Source organism: Notothenia rossii (assembly GCF_949606895.1).
Source record: "Notothenia rossii genome assembly, chromosome: 8".
NCBI lineage: Eukaryota > Metazoa > Chordata > Actinopteri > Perciformes > Nototheniidae > Notothenia > Notothenia rossii.
Genome location: NC_136906.1, coordinates 18,228,444 through 18,247,377, shown reverse-complemented (window position 1 = coordinate 18,247,377; position 18,934 = coordinate 18,228,444). Strand labels below are relative to the sequence as shown.

At 43.1% G+C, this 18,934-nt stretch overlaps 1 protein-coding gene across 1 annotated transcript; it reads left to right on the top strand.

The window, feature by feature from the left end:
- Window positions 1-1,351: 1,351 nt before the first annotated feature.
- On the top strand, window positions 1,352-9,611 carry metrnla (meteorin like, glial cell differentiation regulator a). Its single transcript, XM_079644871.1, has 4 exons — window positions 1,352-1,740; window positions 3,787-4,175; window positions 8,534-8,593; window positions 8,717-9,611. Exons 1-4 carry the CDS (start codon window positions 1,640-1,642, stop codon window positions 9,028-9,030), a joined length of 864 nt encoding a protein of 287 aa, XP_079500997.1. The 5' UTR covers window positions 1,352-1,639; the 3' UTR covers window positions 9,031-9,611.
- The last annotated feature ends 9,323 nt before the right edge of the window (window positions 9,612-18,934 follow it).

Here is an 18,934-nt window from a genome sequence, read left to right as displayed (position 1 = left end):
CAGACAGCCTGTACAACAAGGACTACAGAAACCAGACACACTTCTCATCAACTGACAAAAATACACACAACATTACAAAGTTGCTCAATGGGAAGTCTGACATTTCTTGGAGTTTTATCAATTTGATCAAAAAGAGATATTCCTTAATCAAATTTAAAACTTTTTAACACACTCATCTTAGGTTTGTGGGATGCTTTGGTGGCATGTTGCCCAGGCTGAGACTTGCCCCCTGCATGTCAGGTCAGTAATGCAAACATGTAGATCAAAAACAAGCCACAACCAATCCAAAATCCTACGAAACCAGAGAGAAAATGTAGCAGTTACAAACTGCTCTGGATTTCCTCGTTGGACCAGTTTCTATGCCATACACAAATAAAACATCTTGTTTCCTGAGAAACCCTAGCCCAGGATACATGAGCGATGAGTAGTTGATGTTTACAGATGCACCCAGTGGTTAACAGACCCACAAGTCGGTGCAGCTCTTGTTGAACTTGGTAACAAGGCTGAATTATAAAGCTCAGTAGTGTTATCTTGTGTGTCAGAAAGTTATGGATCAATGGCAAAGTATAAATAATTATTCATATTTTCATTTCATATTCTATTATGACTCTTTGCAAGATGTGATTTTACAGATGTTCAAAGGTTGAAGGACTATTCTGGTATATCCTTGTATTTTTTTATACATGCTTTTAATAATGGAAATAACGCTGTTTACTTAAAGGTGAATAAATGCCAATTTTTGTTTCCTCAAAAAAAATCCATTGAACAACTAAATTCTTGAGATTTATGCTCACTTCAGGTGCTGTGGGAACTTTCAACACTTGTTGTCAAGTGGATTATGTCAACACAGCTCAGTAAAGAAAAAAAAGAGCTTTGACAGTTTCTATCAGAATTGAAATGCTCAAATGTAACTAAATTAATGCAAGAATGCCAGAAAATGTATTTTAGCCTTTTTTCTCAAATCTACTTAATCAATAATAATAAAGAATCACACACTTAAGACCAGATTTTTGCATGTATGAGGAAATGATGTGATTACAATTACTTATCATCCTGGAATAACAATAAGAGACAATTAACATACAATTCACACAATGTGTAAATAGCTGTAAATATAACAATCATTGTTGGAGTGTTTCACATAATATGTTTAACGAATACAATTCTTTAAAAAAGTAGTTCTAATTGAATTTTGACCAATAGCTGAGTACCTCAGTTGTGTTGGTTTCAAAGGTTTCAAATCAAAACCGTAAACCAATTTGTTTTACATGCAATGCACAAGTGTCCTTTTATTTTGAAAGGCTAGGAAATCGGAGTCTCTGCTGAGCCCCTGAAGGCAGCACAGTGATAAAGTGCTTTGGATGGGGTGTGACGTGGAGAGCAGTCAGGTCTGCAGGAACAGAGTCGGAGTTAAACTCACTCCACAGTTTTTACGGAGGGCTGTCCGGGACTGGGCTTTACGGACCGAATTTGAATACGCGCCGTTACTCACCTGAAACTTCCTGAGAATCACAGGAAATAACCGGGGAGCAGCACCGAGCGGACCGGGGCACATGGAAACGCTATGTAGCTGGAAATACGGCGGTGGACTTCATCACAGTTTCGCTCGAGAAGAGGCGAAGTTAGCTGCGAGATAAACATGCTCACCCCGATACTGGCCTCCCTGCTGCTGACTCTTCTCCTTCTCTGTCGGATTTCTTTCTGCCAGTATTCAAGCGACCAGTGCAGCTGGAAGGGCAGGTGAGGTTTACCCCGTTGTTTTTTAAATGTAAAATGTGGATAAAAATAAGTCTGAAAGTAAGTGAGCTGCAGCGACTTGAGGCGACTGTGGCCGAAACTCAGACTCCGAGCGCGGCGATCTGAAATCAGGCAGCGGAGTAAAACGAGAATAAGTCTTACATTAAGACAGGATAGGAATATCAAATAAATGTCTAAATAAATAATCTGTTATTGTTTTGTGATGTTAATGGGAATGAGAACGGGCATACGACAGTTTCGCAGAAGGGCAGGATTTATTGGTATGCTGAATTTATGAATGACTGACACATTTATTTGATCAAAATATGACTCACCAATAAAAATGCGTTGAGGCCTATTATTAGGGACTTGCTCGTATAAAAAAGTATGCACAATTAATACAATATAGGTCTATAATTAAACCTACCTAAGTACATACTTAGATTTAAAGGTTTAACCGCCCTCCCAACAAAAATAATACTGATATATTTACAGGATTACATGCACAAATCTCCGCAGAACCGTTTTAAGCATTTCGTTTTTTAACAGTTTCTAAAACCTCAGGCAGCACACTGGAAAATGTTTCCTCCATCAAACATCTGCTGAACTCTCTTTTTGCACTTGAGAGGCTGTGCTTCAAATAGTGTGGTTTTGTTTTTCATCCTCCACTCAGGAAGGGTAGGAGATATTCAGCACTTTGAGCCCAAACCAATAATCTGTTGTTCATTAGTGAGACTCTTGACTAATCTCCTTTAATTGGATGCAGAAGTGATGAAGTTAGAAAGGACTTAATTAGAGGCGTGCTGAGGAGAGCCTGGTTATGAGGCTTCAGCTGCATGTGTTCAGCATATGCCCTGGGTTACTTTAGATCTATGGCAAATTTGAATTTCAGCATCTCATTTTCAGGAAGCTGGGCGTTTCTCCCCCAAAGTCAAAACCACTAGCTTGGCATGCACATGCTGGTGGACTGCTGATGGCTTCCTGCCTCTGGCTCTGCCACAGAATGACTGACAGGCAGGAGTTTTCGAACCCTGACCAGGCATTAAGTTCTGGAGGGAGTCATTTGGTCATGCTGGCGCCAGAGTCCGAAGTGCTGCCCGGACAAGTCTCTTCCAGTCTCTTTGGTGGCTTGAAAGCAAGGGGAGGTTCGGTGCGTGACCTGCATTTGCACTTGCATGCAGCAGGCCCGGCTACTGTTGCTGTCGCTGTCTGCCCAGAAGCCCCTGTGTCCCTCCATTCATCCATTTCTGCTTCCAAACTCTTCCCCAAGGCAGCTTGCCAGTGGTGCGTTTTGCCAAAGCTCGGGGAGGATAATGTGGTATGGGGGGAGTGTGTGTGAGCTGAGGTCATTTTGGCTGCTGCGGCTCGTGACTGGTCATGCAGCCAGTCTTTCGCACAGGCAGCCATTAATGCTTCAGGAGGCGTTTAGTATAATACCCCTACAGTGTGTCAGAGGCCCTTCACCTTGGTCAGGTATCTCGGGCTGTAAATGACCAAACCATTATTTTCCTATCACTGAATAATCTGTTCACGATGAATGAAAGCAGGAATGCACAGTATCTTTTGTCAATATTACATTTTCCGATATTTTTTACCCACAACTAATTCTTACAGTTTTCCGATAGTTATATCCAAACATAACAAATCAACATAACATGCATAAAAACACAACATACAAACACAACATACAGAAGGAACTCATTCACTGGGCCAATAAGGAACAACCTAAACTATGTCCGCATGCAAAACATGCCCTTTTATCTTTTATCTAACATATCAGCCGGTCATTTTGGAGGAAATGTTCGGTTGTGGCTGATGCCAATATTACCTTTTTTTTTAAAGCCTCTTCCTGTTAATATTAGTGACTTGTAAATAACATCCTGAATCCCTAATTTAAAAAAAAAAAAAAAAAAAAATCTCCACATCAAAAGGTTCCACATTGCCGGGTTTTGTGTAATTGTAAACTTTCAGAAATTCGAAACAATCCCTGCCACTTTGATTCTCGAGTGGTCGATGTCTGCTGACGTCTTTCCTTCTCTTTACTTGCAGTGGTCTGACCCATGAAAGCCACGCCAGGGATGTGGAGCAGGTGTACCTCCGTTGCTCCCAAGGCTCTCTGGAGTGGCTCTATCCCACAGGGGCCATCATCGTCAACCTGCGGCCCAACACAGTCTCCCCCGCCGCAGCCCGCCTCTCCGTCTGCATCAAACCCTCTGCAGACTCCGGCGGCACCAACATCTACCTGGACCGCAACGGCAAGCTGCGGTTACTGCTGCGTGAACAGGACCATGCTCAGGGCAAGGTGCAGTGCTTCAGTATCCAGGAGGGGGCGCTCTTTATCGAGGCCGTCCCGCACTTGGACATCAGCCGTCGCATCACAGAGTTCCAGTACGAGCTGGTCAGCGACAGGCTGGGACCAGATGCACAGTCACTGGAAGGTAAGACACATTAACACCCTGATGCTTTACGGCTCGATGCTAACCTGTCGGTCATTGTATTTCATTTGAGAAGCCATTATAAAGATCTGCAGGCTTTTGAATCATTCCCTCTGTGTCTGGTTCTCTTTGTGCTTTGTCCCTGTGGTGTGTGCACTAAATGCAGCCATCTACTGGTGGAAACTGTTATTAAGTTAGACGCTAATAGTAGGAAACTCAACATTTGCTCCAGCAGACTGCTAATACTGAAGCCAAAGTCCATTTCTCTGGTCACATTGTCTGTACATTTTGGTTTTAAGGGAATGTATTTCTTGTCGGAATCAAATGCCGGCTATAAGTATCAAGACATCAAAAAACTGAAGCTTTTTAAGTCTCGATGGTACTTTTCCAGGATGAAAAAATCCATTCATGCTTGATTTGACTTGGCTCTTAGCTGTAATAGATTTTGTCTTTTTTGTGTGTGTGGAGAGGCACAGCCAAACAGGGGGCCTCCATTGAAAAACAACCGTGTATTTTCACGCTGTGTACCTGCCAAACCTGCACAGTATCAAGCCGCGCAACTGTGTTCTTTTCCACCTCAAGCAAAATAAGAGCAGTATTGGGCCCACATCTGTTTTCACGGGCTCTCTGGGTTCACACATCCTGCGTCATTATCTGGCGCAGCACAGAGAGGGGGTTAAAAGCAGAGAGCAGTGAGCGTGGGGTTGTTTTGGCCACATTAGTTCAGTATAATCTGTGTGTGTGATGTGGCCTCAGATCGCATCGGGATGATTCACAAAGACAGTGGTCTCGTGTCATCTGAAGCCTGGGCTGGTGGATTGATTGCAGCTTTGCTTCTTCTCATCTCCTTCTCTCTCCCGTCTCTTCCCTCTTCTCTCCGACCCGCTGTGCTGGGATTGAGTTGCTCACCGTCAACTTGGAATGCATTTCTCCAACCAGATGTTTGGAGGAGCTTCTAGGAGCATATAGGCTTATTTCCCCCCCCCCCCCCACTCCCTTCTTTTCTTGCCGTCACTCCCTCAGCCTCCCTTTCAGATCACTTAACTCATATTTGTTTTCCGTCTTTGTTTCACTATTTCCTACCTCTCTTTTAATGTATTGCTCGTCCATTTATCATTCTAGTATTTTCCTTCTCATTCCTCTCCCCTTCATATATCTTCCCTCTCTCTTCCTGAATGTTTGAAGTGGTTCACGTCTGTGCCGTATGGTATTAGCGAGTTGTGCTCCATTACAGTGGAATGCATGGGGTCCCAGATGTTTTAGGGACACTACATCGTGCCTCTCCTCCCCTCCTCTACCACTCATCCCTCTCAGCTCCTGTGAAGTGGTTCTGATCAGAGCGGCGCTGCATGTGCATGGGCCAGAGAGGGATGCTGACTCGGCTCTCAGCCCATTCCTGTGGTTCTGTTTCATGTCTGACATGTGAGCCCTGCTCGCCTCTGCTTTGGTGGAAAGAAAAAACACGGCTGGGTTTAGCGCTGGGCTCTGGGCCTTTCTAATGCTAAGGCCGCACGCAGGCTCACTTCAAAGGGCCTTTGCACTCGGCTCTGGGCGAGGTCGGCCGCTCTGAAGTCTCCCGGCTTTCCAGCTGTTCTTAAGCCGTCCGAGCTTGTGGCTGTTTGACCTCCGACCTCTCTGGTGATGCGGCAGAGCCTCGTGTTGCTACACAAGCTGACCTAAGACATGTTCACCCCTCACCCCTATATTCTCAAGCCAGCTAAAAATAAGGCTCCAGCGCCTACAGATGACAGAGGGCACTCATCTCTGTTTTTGGACTTAATTAAGTAATAGTCTACAGATTTACTCTTTACATTTCTAAATGAGAAACATTTCACACCAGACTATGTAAGCTCGGGGGGTTTCCAGTGCACCAAATCCACCTGAGTTAACTGCTTTAATCATTATTTTTCTAATTTAATGGATGAACACCCACTGACCCAACCTCTGCACATTGCTGACTCGGCACCCCTCCCTCTGCTCCCCACCTGCCCCTCTCTGCCGCAAAAGAAAACCACAGCAGATCTAGGACTAATAAAGACGTTCTATCCCGGCCAGCCGCAGGACCACCTGAGTCAACTAATCATTGGTTGTCTGCTCTCATTTAGGGCCCTTTCTCCTGCTATAAAACAGTTTGGAGGCGGGCCGGCTAAGCTGCTGCTCTGCGGGGGAAATGTAGCCCGGGGCAGACTTCTAAATTTTTCTCCAATTCTCTTTTTTGACAAATCTTTTGCCCTTCAGTTATGAGAGTATACCCTTTGATTGCCATCTTCTATTGTTTAATACCAGGCATTGTGGGGATCTGCCCACTATTAAGTGATTTTCACTTTTAAAGCTCTTCAAATCTCTACTTGATGTTGTAGTTGAGAAAGTGCTCACTGTTTCAGTCCCAGCAGGTCTGCTGAAGTGCTAACAGAGCTCAGGTCAGCAACTTAGCCTTTCCTCGTGTCTGTGCTCCCCTAAACTTCTCATCTGGTCCTTGTTTGTCACGGAGCGTCGAGGGGCTACTCTTGTGGCGGGGAAGCTGACCGAACGCCCCCCACAAGCATAAAACCCCTCAGCAGTGTTTATGTGGATAAACTTTTTGTTGAGCAGCATGCCCAGTACTGTTTGGTGTTAAAACAAGGAGCTCATGACAGCTGAATTCTGCTCTGCCGACTTTGTAAATAAATAATCATCTGTAGGGACGGAAATGACTGTGACCCCAGTTGTTAGTGTGTGACTTTGTGTTTGTTAGGTAAACACAGGCAGTGTTCAAAATGGCAGATACTATCCAGTATAATGTAAATAATGTTCAGCCACCCTAAAATGAATTGTGGCTCTAGAGACTGTTCAATGGCGGACAAAAAATGATGAAGCATTGGATCAAATAAATGGGAATGATGGCAAGTGACCTACAGATAAGAGGAAAACTTCTTCTAAAATATTTAAAACTTTTAATACTGGAAAAATAAAATAAAGTGAAGAGGATTTTGTGACCTTTTTTATTTTATCACCTTTTGTGATACAGATTTCATTCAGAGTGTAGCTCAGACCGGTTCTCATGTGATGTAGATGCATTTAGCTTGGCTTTACTTCAGTTTGAACAGTCTGCTGGTCATGTCAAACTTGAGTGTAATTTAGTGGGAAGTAGTATGCAGTGGCTCAGTCAGTACAGTGTTTCCCACATCATTTGATTTATCAAGACAAGCCAAAGGCCCCCTAACGTATTCGGGTGGCCCATGCACCCCCCCCCCCCCCCCCCCTAATACAAAATACATGCGAGTTCATGGCTACTGTAGCAGACAACATTCTTGTTGCTCTGTGTTGCGTTGTTAATGAGTGAGAAACACAGGAGTTGATCTGTGGGGTTTATTCTCCCAAAAATATAATTTACACCAAAAAAAAAGATATATTATCTGCCACAAATGAATCGATTTATGAGGAAACACCGCAGTAGGGGCTTGGACTGTGAGCCGTAGGGTCGCCGGTTCAAGTCCCCGACCAGACCTAAATAAGGAGTGGACTACTACTTGGAGAGGTCCCAGTTCACCTCCTGCCCTGCCGTGGTGCCCTTGAGCAAGGCACCGTACATCCCCCTTCCCCCCTCACTCCCATTGCTCCCCGGGCTCTGTGAACTAGCTGCCAACTGCTCCTTGTACTAGAGTCCTGTTACTAGGATGGGTTAAAAGCAGAGAACAAAATGTCGCTGTGTGCTCCGCATGTGTGACCATTTAAAGAGGGTTTCATCCCTCCGATTCTATCTATTCTGTACTTATTGAGTTTAAAGTGGACCTATCATGCTATATTTGAATAATATATTGTAGGGCCATTTCTATACAAAAAATGTCTGAAGTTTTTTTTTTCAAAATATCAAACAGATCATGCATTTTAGCCATGCCTCATTTCGCTCTATTTGCTCAAACAGGGCTGATTCTGTGGCAAATGAGCTGCAGCTGACCACGCCCCCCTGCAAAGGAGGAGGGCGAGGCAGAGTGTCATGTTACCATGACGTTACCATGCTGTTACCATGCCACGGCAACCTCTCATTCCCCTGATAGGTGGAAAGTAGCCCATATAGGCGGAGCTCCTCGTTTCTGACGTCAAGAGATATTTCAAATCTGGAACAGTCTGTATCAGATCCGTTGCAGCCCCGTTTTTAGAGATTTGGGTACGGAGGAAAAGAGAGGGTTGTTTTTTCTTACACTTGGTGAGTTCCCTGACAAACCGGGGACACATTCATGTACAAAAGTGCATTTTGCATGATAGGTCCCCTTTAAGTAGAAAGTGGTGGACCTGTTAAATATTATGTGGACTGAATTTTCCTGTTTCAGTTTGTAGTGCTTTACCAAACTCATCCACTTTCTCTCTTTGTGTCCCTTCAGAACCCTGTCATCCCTGCAGCGACACTGAGGTGCTCCTCGCAGTCTGCACCAATGACTTTGGTAAGTTAAAACACTGTTTGGGAGAATAATAGGCTTCCTGTTTCTATCTTATGAGAACACCATATTGTGTAGCATGAAATAAAACCCGTACCTAAATCCTGTGTTCCTGCTTGGTGTTCTCAGTGGGCCGGGGCAGCATCAGGAGGGTGGAGCAGGAAGAGGAGCACTCGACAGTCGCTGTGGAGATCAGCCGCCTCTACAGACAGAAGATCCACGTCTTTGCATCCGGGGGTGTGAGGGTGCGGAGGTGGACTGGCAGCATCAAGATGCCCCCGCAGTGTGGGGTGAGGGCTGGGGAGGGGGAGTTCCTCTTCACCGGGACTGTGAGGTTTGGGGAAGCCTGGATGGGTTGCGCCCCACGCTACAAAGACTTCTTGCGGTTGTATAACGAGGCAGAGCAGCAGGGGACCAACCCCTGTCATGTGGAGACGGACTGAGGAGTTTACCTGCCCACTGTTGGAAAAATGACATGTCCTCAACTGAGTGAGGGGGGGGGGGGAGAGAAAGAGCAGAACCAAGCGTTCATGCTAAGGAGAGAGAGAGGCCGACAGACTGGCCCGGAGCCTCTCTCTTCTCCTGCTGTCATGTGACTCTTCGGAGACAAAGACTGGAGCTTCTGAATGTTGCCAAGCAGCATGCTGGATGAACTCCCTCTGAAAAGTCAAACGTGATGCAACAAGGAATGTGTCCGGACTGCCTTTCTCGCAGACAAAAGAACTCCCAGGATTTAAATGTAGCAAACCCTCATTTGGTTTTTATTTGTATAAAATGTGAATGAACATTGTATATTTTGGAGCTCTGTGTGCTTTGTAAAATAGCTTGATGTACAGTTTTGAAGTTATTTCTTATGACAGAAATGTATAAAGTAAAAGCCTTTTTATTTTTATTTTGTTTAAAATATGATCCACAATTTTAATGCCTGAACTCGTGGTGTTTTTTTTTTCATTGTTAAAGAAAAAAACCCTAAAAAAGCAAAAACGTTTTTTTGCCTTTTGAGAATAAACGTTTTTATTCCCTGGATGTGTGTTAATGTCTGTTTATATGTTAAATAAATAATTGACAAAATCTGCGCTGGGCAAATTAAAACTTTAGCAGGTCATTGTTTTTTGGGATTTGACTTTGAGGGATTTAAAGAGGGTTCTCTCTGGACTGTTGGTAACTCGTTAGTCCAAACAATCAATTTATTTAGAAAATAATATGCAGATGAACTAATGCAGGATACGGCTAGCTTTAGCCTTAATTTAGCTTGTGCTATAAACCCTTAATTTCAGCCTCATATGGAAATGGTGGGTCATTTCATATCAGATGAAATACTCTCAGTAGTGCGAACAGGTTATTTTCCCCCCTGTTCTGTTGGAATAATAACACACTCATATGATGTGCATTAGGCCCTGCTCCGAGGTTCACCTCAGCCTTTAGCCGGGGACCGTCTGCCAGGGGTCGAGATTGATATCAGAGAGTTGGAGTGGATTCCTCTGCGTTGGTTCCTGTGGTGATGGGGGTGGCCGTGTGTCAAGGTCAATGTGAAAGGCCTCTTTGTTCCAGCGCAGCAGTCTGGTATGAGAGAGAGGACTGAAGACAGACCTGAATACAGCCCTGTGACTGGGCACGCAGCGGAAAGCAGCACTCTCCAACCACACTGCACATTTTGATTGGCATGTACAGTCGTGCTCAGGTTCCCTGTTTAAATGAAGACTTTAATATCCACATCACCTGGAATCCAACAAGGAACAGAGCAGGTTATTTTAGTGCTGAGCTGTGCTGCCGTAACAGTAGATGCAACCTGTGAGCCAGGCCCGTTAAGATGACATCCATTTCATGGCCAGGTCCCTCTTTGTCTGCCTTTTCACTTAAAACGGAAATGCACCTCGAATGTCTTTCAATAGTCAAAAGTTGCCCCACATAGACAATTGCTTCTCCAGACAGCTCTGTGTATTGAATGTCTGAATTCCAGCTGAAAGCCAGCGGTCCCTGAATTGCTCACTGGGAAATGCAAACAGAGTTTCTATGGAAACGATGACTTTCTATGAACCTTCTCACTCTGGCTTTGAGACCAGGAGCCGAGGAGGAAGAGGAGGTCAGCGGGCATTACTTGGCTGGTGGTTTTCACTGGTCGGGCTGTCCTGGTTTTCAAAGCTCTCTTCCTCCGTCCTCTCCGGCCAGTAAACCTGTTTGACACCAGACTGGTCTTCAGGTGATTCCTATGCAAAATAATCAATATATGCATCACTGTTCAAAGTGACCTACTGAGCTGTAGTGTACTCCCATGATGCCGTGCAATTTAGTTCTTTACTTTCCCTGGGGAAGTATCTACTAGCTCTCATAAGGATTTATTTTCACTTGAGCTGCTTTTAATGAATGTGATTTATCGACCACTGCATCTACAGGCAACTCTTTTGGAGGGGAAAAATCATTTGTTCCAGCTTTTCAAGTTCAAGAATGTGCATGACATTTGAGGAGCTGTCCATGAGTTGTAAAAGAAAAAAGCAGCACAAAAAAGATGCAACTGTTCCTTCTTTTCTAATGTCTAGCTATTGTCACTAATACTGCACTTGCTTTCTCGAGGCTTGATAAGCCGACCATGGGCAAACAAATCAAAGATAAAAGGCATTTTTAGAGAATGTTTCTGAACACCATTTCATGAGATTTTCTTCTAAAGAATGTGTTTCTAGTTTCACTGGGAGTAGTTCATTTGAAATTCTGACTAATCTGTCAAAAATGCACATGCAATCGCTTGCCATTTTAAGGGCGAGGTCAGATTTCATTGTAATACTAGTTGAGAAGGACCAGTTTATAACAGACATGAATATGTGGGGCCTTTGTGTCGTCGGTGTGATTCAGCCAGAAGTCACTGCATGGTCATCTCGTGGGTGGAATTAAAAGAGAAAGAAAAAAAAGTACTGTTGAAAACAGTGACGGCGAAGGGCACAGTGACTTGGCAGAAAGAAGAGCAGTCGAGTTAAAGAGCAGGAGGTCTCCAGTAGTGAGAAGGGGCCTTCGAGCGTAGTGTAGTGGCTAATATTTTATGCCTCTTTGGGAAGTGCTGGAATGTGGGGAATGTGTTGACTTCACACACACGCGTGCACAGTTCTGTGAGCGCTGCTGCCTTGATTAGCTGGAATCAATAGAGTCTCTGTGGTGTTTCTGTGTGTATGAGTGTGTGTGAGTGTGTATGCCTGCACTGTGCGCGTGGCCCTAACCCCAGCACACATAAACACACCGCCTCAGCAACGAGATAGCCGCCACCCACACTGAGCCACGACTCTCTCTGCAGCTGCAGTCCTAACACCTCGGATCTGACATAATGCTGCCCTGACACTTCTGTTAGCAGGTCTCACAGGTTTATATTTCAGATGTAATCTGACTTTCTCATCTCAATAATATTGTGGAATATTACTCTTTTACTATAATAGTATTTGTTTTGTCAAACAACTACCCTCTTCAAAAGATTGCAAGTTCCTAGGGCCTGGCTCCAGCTCAATATCCTCTTAATACGACAGATTATGAAGATCTTGCCAAGGGTTTTATGTTTTCAGCAGTTATTTTCCCTGGGTCAAAATGAAAAACCCACAAACAGCTTTCCTGCTAATGCTATATTACTCTAAAGTTAAACCATATAATAGCCCCTACAATTCTTGTGAATGTTTACTTGATTTCAAACAATATGTCTCAAAAGTGGCTAAACTGATTTTTACAGTTCAATTGGTGATTGAAACATCCACATCCCTTCATTCTTTTGGAAAGAGAGCCTTATCCAATCTTTCATTGTTAGGAACCTTGACTCAATAGTATGAGGACTCAAATGCACAACCCAGAGACAAAAAAGGTTTGAAGAAAATAATCTTTTCTTGAAAAAACTAAATGTCAAAAGTAAAGCGCTCACATGGAGGAAAAAAGGCAAATCAAACTTCGCCCGCATAACAAGGGTACTATGAATCCTAAAACTGTAAAATAATATGGTTAAGTTTGTACAACAATTAGCAGTTAGCTATGTTGATATACCCAGGCTCAGCAATGCTTTAAGCTAAATGTCAACATAAGCATGCTAACTTGCTAACAAGGACAAATTGTGTTTTGCAGGTAATCTCATCATGTTCACCATATGAGTTGAGCCTGATAGCATGGTTGCATTTGCTTTTTAACACCAAAAACAGAGAATCAGTTTTTTAGGCTATTGATAATCAACCATACCATTTATGATGTCTTTCCCTCAAATATAAAAATATAAAAAAACATGTTTATGCCTAAGTATCTCAAAAATAATTTAAATACGTTGTAAAAATATTGTATTTTGAGTGAATGTTAAAGTAGCCTGTTTTCAAATTCCCTTTAAGTCATTACCAATTGGAGCCAGAAAGAGAGGAACACATCAGAAAGCGAGGGTCAACAAGCCAATAAGGCCCCTCACAGAATGCTCATTAATCCCCAGAGGGTCATGAGTTTCCCAGTCATGAAATGCCTCAGAGCCGCCTCCTTTACCCCGCCTCTCCCACCAAAGCGGCATGGTAGGATTATGCTCTCTGGTGTTGGGTGTCCCCTCACAAAAAGTGATTGGGAGGTCATAGCTTGGTCTTGCATGTCTTAATATCAGGTATCAAAGGGGATGTGGGAATTGTGTGCTCAGATATGTTAAATGGGAAGTGTACGTGAAGTAAACAAGGCACTGCCTTTATTAATTAATTTTTGGCAGAGACTCATGCAGTCAGAAACATACAGTAGCATTAGTCTGTTGAAGAAAAAGCTACCCATGATAGAAAGCTCCACACTGCTAAGCTTTATCATGTAAATGCCTCTTTCTTGGCTGACGTCTGTATTATGACTAATTATTTCTGTTTGTTAAAGGTTATTTGCTGCTCCAGTCTGCTCCTACAAGACTGTCTCCTTCTTCCTTTTGTCCCTCACCGTTCTCTTTTCTTAATGAGTGAATGTGCGCGACTGCTGTCAGCTCACATGGCTCCCAGAGGCCGCGTTAGGGTACCCTGTTCGTTCAGCAAACACGCCAATGTCCTCCAGAGTGGGGGGTCCTACTGCAGAGTTACTGGGAGCCCCCCAATGCTCAGCAGCCCAATAACGGCGCAGAACTTGGCTCCGAGGACATCGAGCAAACACACTGCAAATTGTACTTTTATTTACTTGCCTTCGCTTCCCCGCCCCCAACAGCCTTCATTTACTGGGATCCGCAGTGCCATTTCCAGGAGCCCCATGGCAACAGTCGGCCTTGTCAACGGGGGGACAACTTTCTCATGATGTCACTATGTCATGGATATTGGCTGCCTGTTGCAAAGCGATGAAGCTTGCTGTGAGATGTTAGGATCCCAAAACGACTGATTTTTACGAAAACACGACATTTGGGTTTTGGTACTCTAGCTTAACCTTGATTTGTCTTCGTAAAGTCGTTTTGTTTATGTTTTTATCTTATTCTTTTGTTGTTTTGTTATTTCTGTGATTAACAATAGTAGGCTAAAGCCGCTGGTAAACTCACACAGAACTGCTTGTTGGATTGGCTGTTTAGCTTGAAAACCCCCTCCCCCACAGACTTTTACGAAGTCTGATTTGGATGCAAGGGCTACAATTTCGATACATTTCGGAAAGTCAAAGCTCTCAAATCAGACCCAATTTATGCAGCAACAAGCCAGGGGAGACAGTCAGTTCTAAACACTTCCAATGTGGTGGGACAACACACTTTGCCAACCTAGTTTCTAGCACGGCCCAACACTAAGTGATTCAATGCTTTCAGGATGGACCATTACTGAAATTGTCACTGATCACAATAACAAAAGCTGCCCCTGTCACTAGTGCTCTCTTGACTTAATCTTGGCTTTGAATGAGCGTGTTGTTGCATGCTCTATACAACCTTTCACTCATCAACCCTTGCTTCTTGTCTGCTTGTGATAATGCAATCGGCCCAGGCTCCTCCGCTCTCAGGCCTGTCAGACTCAGCCGATCAGCAGTTTGCACAGTCCAATGAGCACCAGTGGATTTGCTCTGTTGGTGGACTCCTCCTTGGCAACCAGGGCGACCCCCTCTGACCTCTGGCCTAGGCTGTGGCCTTTGGTTGAGAAGAAAAATAAATGGTTCTTTTCTAAATTCAGCATTAGAATCCGGAGGAGACTGGGGCGGGCACTATATCCTCAAAAGGAAACGCACATCTTTAGGTTTTGTTGAATGACAAAGATCATCAGCCAATGGCGGGACAAGTTTAGAGCGTGATGGATTGTGTAATGGGACATGGGATGTTTGATTGATGTCTAAATGAGGAGCATAATAGCTTTTGTGATGGATAGGTAGGAAGTGAACACTTAGATTTTCACACAGGAGCGGATGTTAGCTGTTTGGTTTCGTGACAGAGGATGATGGATCGTCGCCCAAGAGAGGAGGACTTGGTAGACGAGGGAATAAATTGATCGCAATGCTGTTTTGTTTTTAGATAATTATTTTGTTGGATGGTTTGACGCATAAACACAGATTAAAGTAATGGGCCATCTTGATCCAAATAAAACTTGTTAAAATTAAACAAATGTTGCGCTGTTAATTTAAATGAGTCAGATAGCCATTAGATTAAATTATTAGATTATTTACTTTCAATTAGATTGAATCACAATATATGCTGAATAATGAAATAATAGTGACATTTCTGTCTTGAAATAATTTTCTAGGAGTACTTTGCCAAAAATAACAACGACAATAGTAATAGCTGTCAAATATTTTGACCGTGCTTCTTCAAAATTGGGCGCACATGATATAATGGAAACCCAACCCAACAACCGCACCGCTTAATTCAGGATAGCATCACAGGAATTTAAGGCCTGTCACACACAGACTGCAAACATACCACAGCTCAGCACCTAAAGTGTAAAACACAGACTAAATCTGTATTACTTTTGCAAAGCTTAATAATCACTTTAATTTCTCTCTGGAGAGTGCTTAAAAATAATATTGTCAGTTCAATTACAGATTCAGATGTCAAAAGGTTTCATTAAAATCATTAGTGGATGTCAAACCAGCGTGCTGAGTGCTGAGTTACGGCAACAGTTATCAAGTGGACAAGTGTTGGCAACAACTGAAAAGTCAGCTGGGAAAAGAATGGCTGAGCCAGGGAAAGTGGAGCTGTAGGGGTCACACACACACACACACACACACACACACACACACACACACACACACACACACACACACACACACACACACACACACACACACACACACACACACACACACACACACACACACACACACACACACACACACACACACACACACACACACACACACACACACACACACACACACACAGTGGCATGCATGTGCGTGTTGCTGTTTCATGTAATAGTTTGGCACAGGTGACACAGTCAGTGACCCCTAATCAGAGTTCAGGACCCTGTTGTGTAGTCTGGGACCTCTCTGAGCTCCATAAAGTTCAGAGGGCAACCTGATTGATTGGCATTAAGGGATGTAATCCACATCTGCAAAGTACAAAAGAAAACCTTGGTCAAATGACAATTAAGCTGTTCAGCTCACGAGAATAGAAACTACAGGACAGCGAGAGAATACAAACAGGCCATAAATGAGACCACAAACACGAGGAATCAGTTAAACAAGAAGAATATTTATATCATCCCTTTTTACTGCTTGGATTCTTCGCAGAGTGTTTGATCTCCCCTCAAGTATCGCCTTGAGAAAGAGCCGTGTGCTCATGTTGCAACATAGAAGGGTCCAGTTTACCCACTTGCAGGCTGAGGAGACAAGCGCTCGCTGGTGTGACATAATGTGCACATTTTGGGGGATTATCACCGCTTTACTGTGGAATGCATAACATGTCTGACTGGGGTAATCAGACACAGAGTAGCAACGAGGGCACAGGAGCCTCACAAAGTGCTCAGTGACTGACAGTTATAAAAACAAGTTTAAAATGTAAAGCTGCTGAAAGAAACTTAAATATATGCTGCCACTTTATTTCAACAACATATTCACATTTTTCTATCAAATATGTGTGTGCAAATCAGATATGTTATTATGTGTGTTCATTAAAACGGCATTTTGGATATGGTGTTTAAAGGGGCTCTTTTTTAACCTAAATGTCAGTTTATTAGTTAGAAATTGTACTACTAGTCTGTTGAGAAGGTTGTATCATGTCTCCTGTGGCTTGGGAGGGCTTTTGCCATACATGAAGAAATAAACCTGATGATTTCACAAGGGTGTTCTTGTTTTGGGCATGGAGACTGCACATTTTTAGCTGCAAGCGGAATCTCTATTATTAGTTTGCTCTATCAGCTGCTACGTACATAAACAAAACTTTCCCTTCGGCTGCTTTGTACAGAAACAAAACTTTCCCTGGCTTTAAATGCACATTAAGTGTTTGTGAGTCTGTGTGTTTGTGAATGCTTAAACGTGTGGATGCAGGTATTTACAAGATTGCAACTATTGTAACTATTATGAATTTGCACTAAATCTCTGTAAGGACCTGTAGTTTGACACACAAATGCATTTAGTAGTCGACGAGGGTCTATGAAAGATGCTGGCAAAATTGCATTATGGGAACAGTAAAATCCATCTTTTTTGGGAGTTTGACCCAAGGTATCTCAACACCTGCTGCTTTTGACTTTAAGCATTATTTAAGCTGTTTCTCACAAGTCTCCCAACCTAAATGACTGTGTGGGGTTAACTGATAGTGCTGCTGATACAATATGTAACCTCTTAGGCCTTGCTTGTTGAGTTACACAACATGCCATATATCAGCATTCTTCTTTGTTTAATTGAAACCTTGGGACCTTTGTTGCATGTCACAACCCTCTCTCTCTCCCATTACAACACCATCATCTTCCAAATTAAAAATCTGCACAAAAAAAGAAACAAGTGAACACCTTCAAACACACCCTTTAGTGTTAGTACTGTCTAGTGTTTGAATGTGTCACATTTTCCACAATGAAATAACAGACAAATCCAACCTGCTTAGAAAAACACTGTCCAAAGTAAATGCTATATCAAAAAAGAGTTGACAGGAATACATACCATTTAGACTGGAAGCACAAGGTTTACTCATGACAGACACTGCCCCCTGCAGGACAAGCCAGTCTTTAGCCACTGCTGTGTGTGTTAAATCCTGACACATTGACAGTGTTTAAACCAGAGTACACCTCATACGTATCACCATTCTGTCTGCACCAATAGACACAGTCAAGGGTGTAACTTTGGTTTGAGAAGTGGTGGGGACACAAAACAGGGGGTCCTCTGCAATGAAACATTGTTCTCGATTTAATTCCATTTCCTGCCTTTCTACAAATATATATTAGGGACTATGGTGTTAACTAATCCAAGAAAAATGTGTAGTGTATATAATGAGTGTGCAAACTTATCTATCCATGAACCTGTTTTATTTGTGATGACCTCACATCCTATAGGGGGGTAAGATGTTTTTCTTTAAATTGAAGTTAAAGGCATCAATCTGGTGCACAAATTAAGAGAATTATGGATACAGCTCTCAACACTCATATGAAACAGAACTGTATATATATTTCAATACTCCAAAAGCCATTAGAATATTCTCACAACCAATAAGAAATCATTGATATACCCCTCTCTATATCTTTATCTTACCTAGTCTGCATTCTTTCTTTTTATTTATGCGTATTTTACTAATCACTCCCCTTCCAAACTGTGTTTTTAATTTTTTACTGACATTGGAATGATTTTTTAACTTATTTTGAACAACTATATTAAATAGATGGAAATATTTGTTTAGACCAAACTGTTTGAGACCCACTGAGATAACTTAGACTAAAGTTTACAGTATAATCACTCAGCGAGTCCTTTACCTCCCTGAGTTGATGTTATCTGAGTCCGACAGGAGAGGACTCTCCCTCTCCTTATTGTTGAAACAGCTTCTAATCTCCGTTAGCTCCGAGCTAGCACCAGATGCTAACAACAACCCCCGTAACTCTCTCTCTCTCTCTCTCTCTCTCTCTCTCTCTCTCTCTCTCTCTCTCTCTCTCTCTCTCTCTGTCTCTCTCTGTCTCTCTCTCACACACAAAATGCGCTCCTGCAACACACACACACAGACGCTCCTCCGTGACGATGACCACTAAAACACATTTGAAAAGTGGGAGGGACACAAACGGGATTTTGAAAAGTGGGGGGGACATGTCCCCCCTGTCCCCAGTGGAAATTACGCCCATGTGTACAGTATTAGACCAAATCCAAACCCATAATAACAGTGTAATAAGAGCACATAAAGTAGGCTTTACGTTTACATACCGGAGAGGCCGCTCAGATTTCCAGAAGTGGTGAAATGTATATTTATACTCCAGTCGAAACGAAGCCCGAACATGTCTGACAATGCATAAA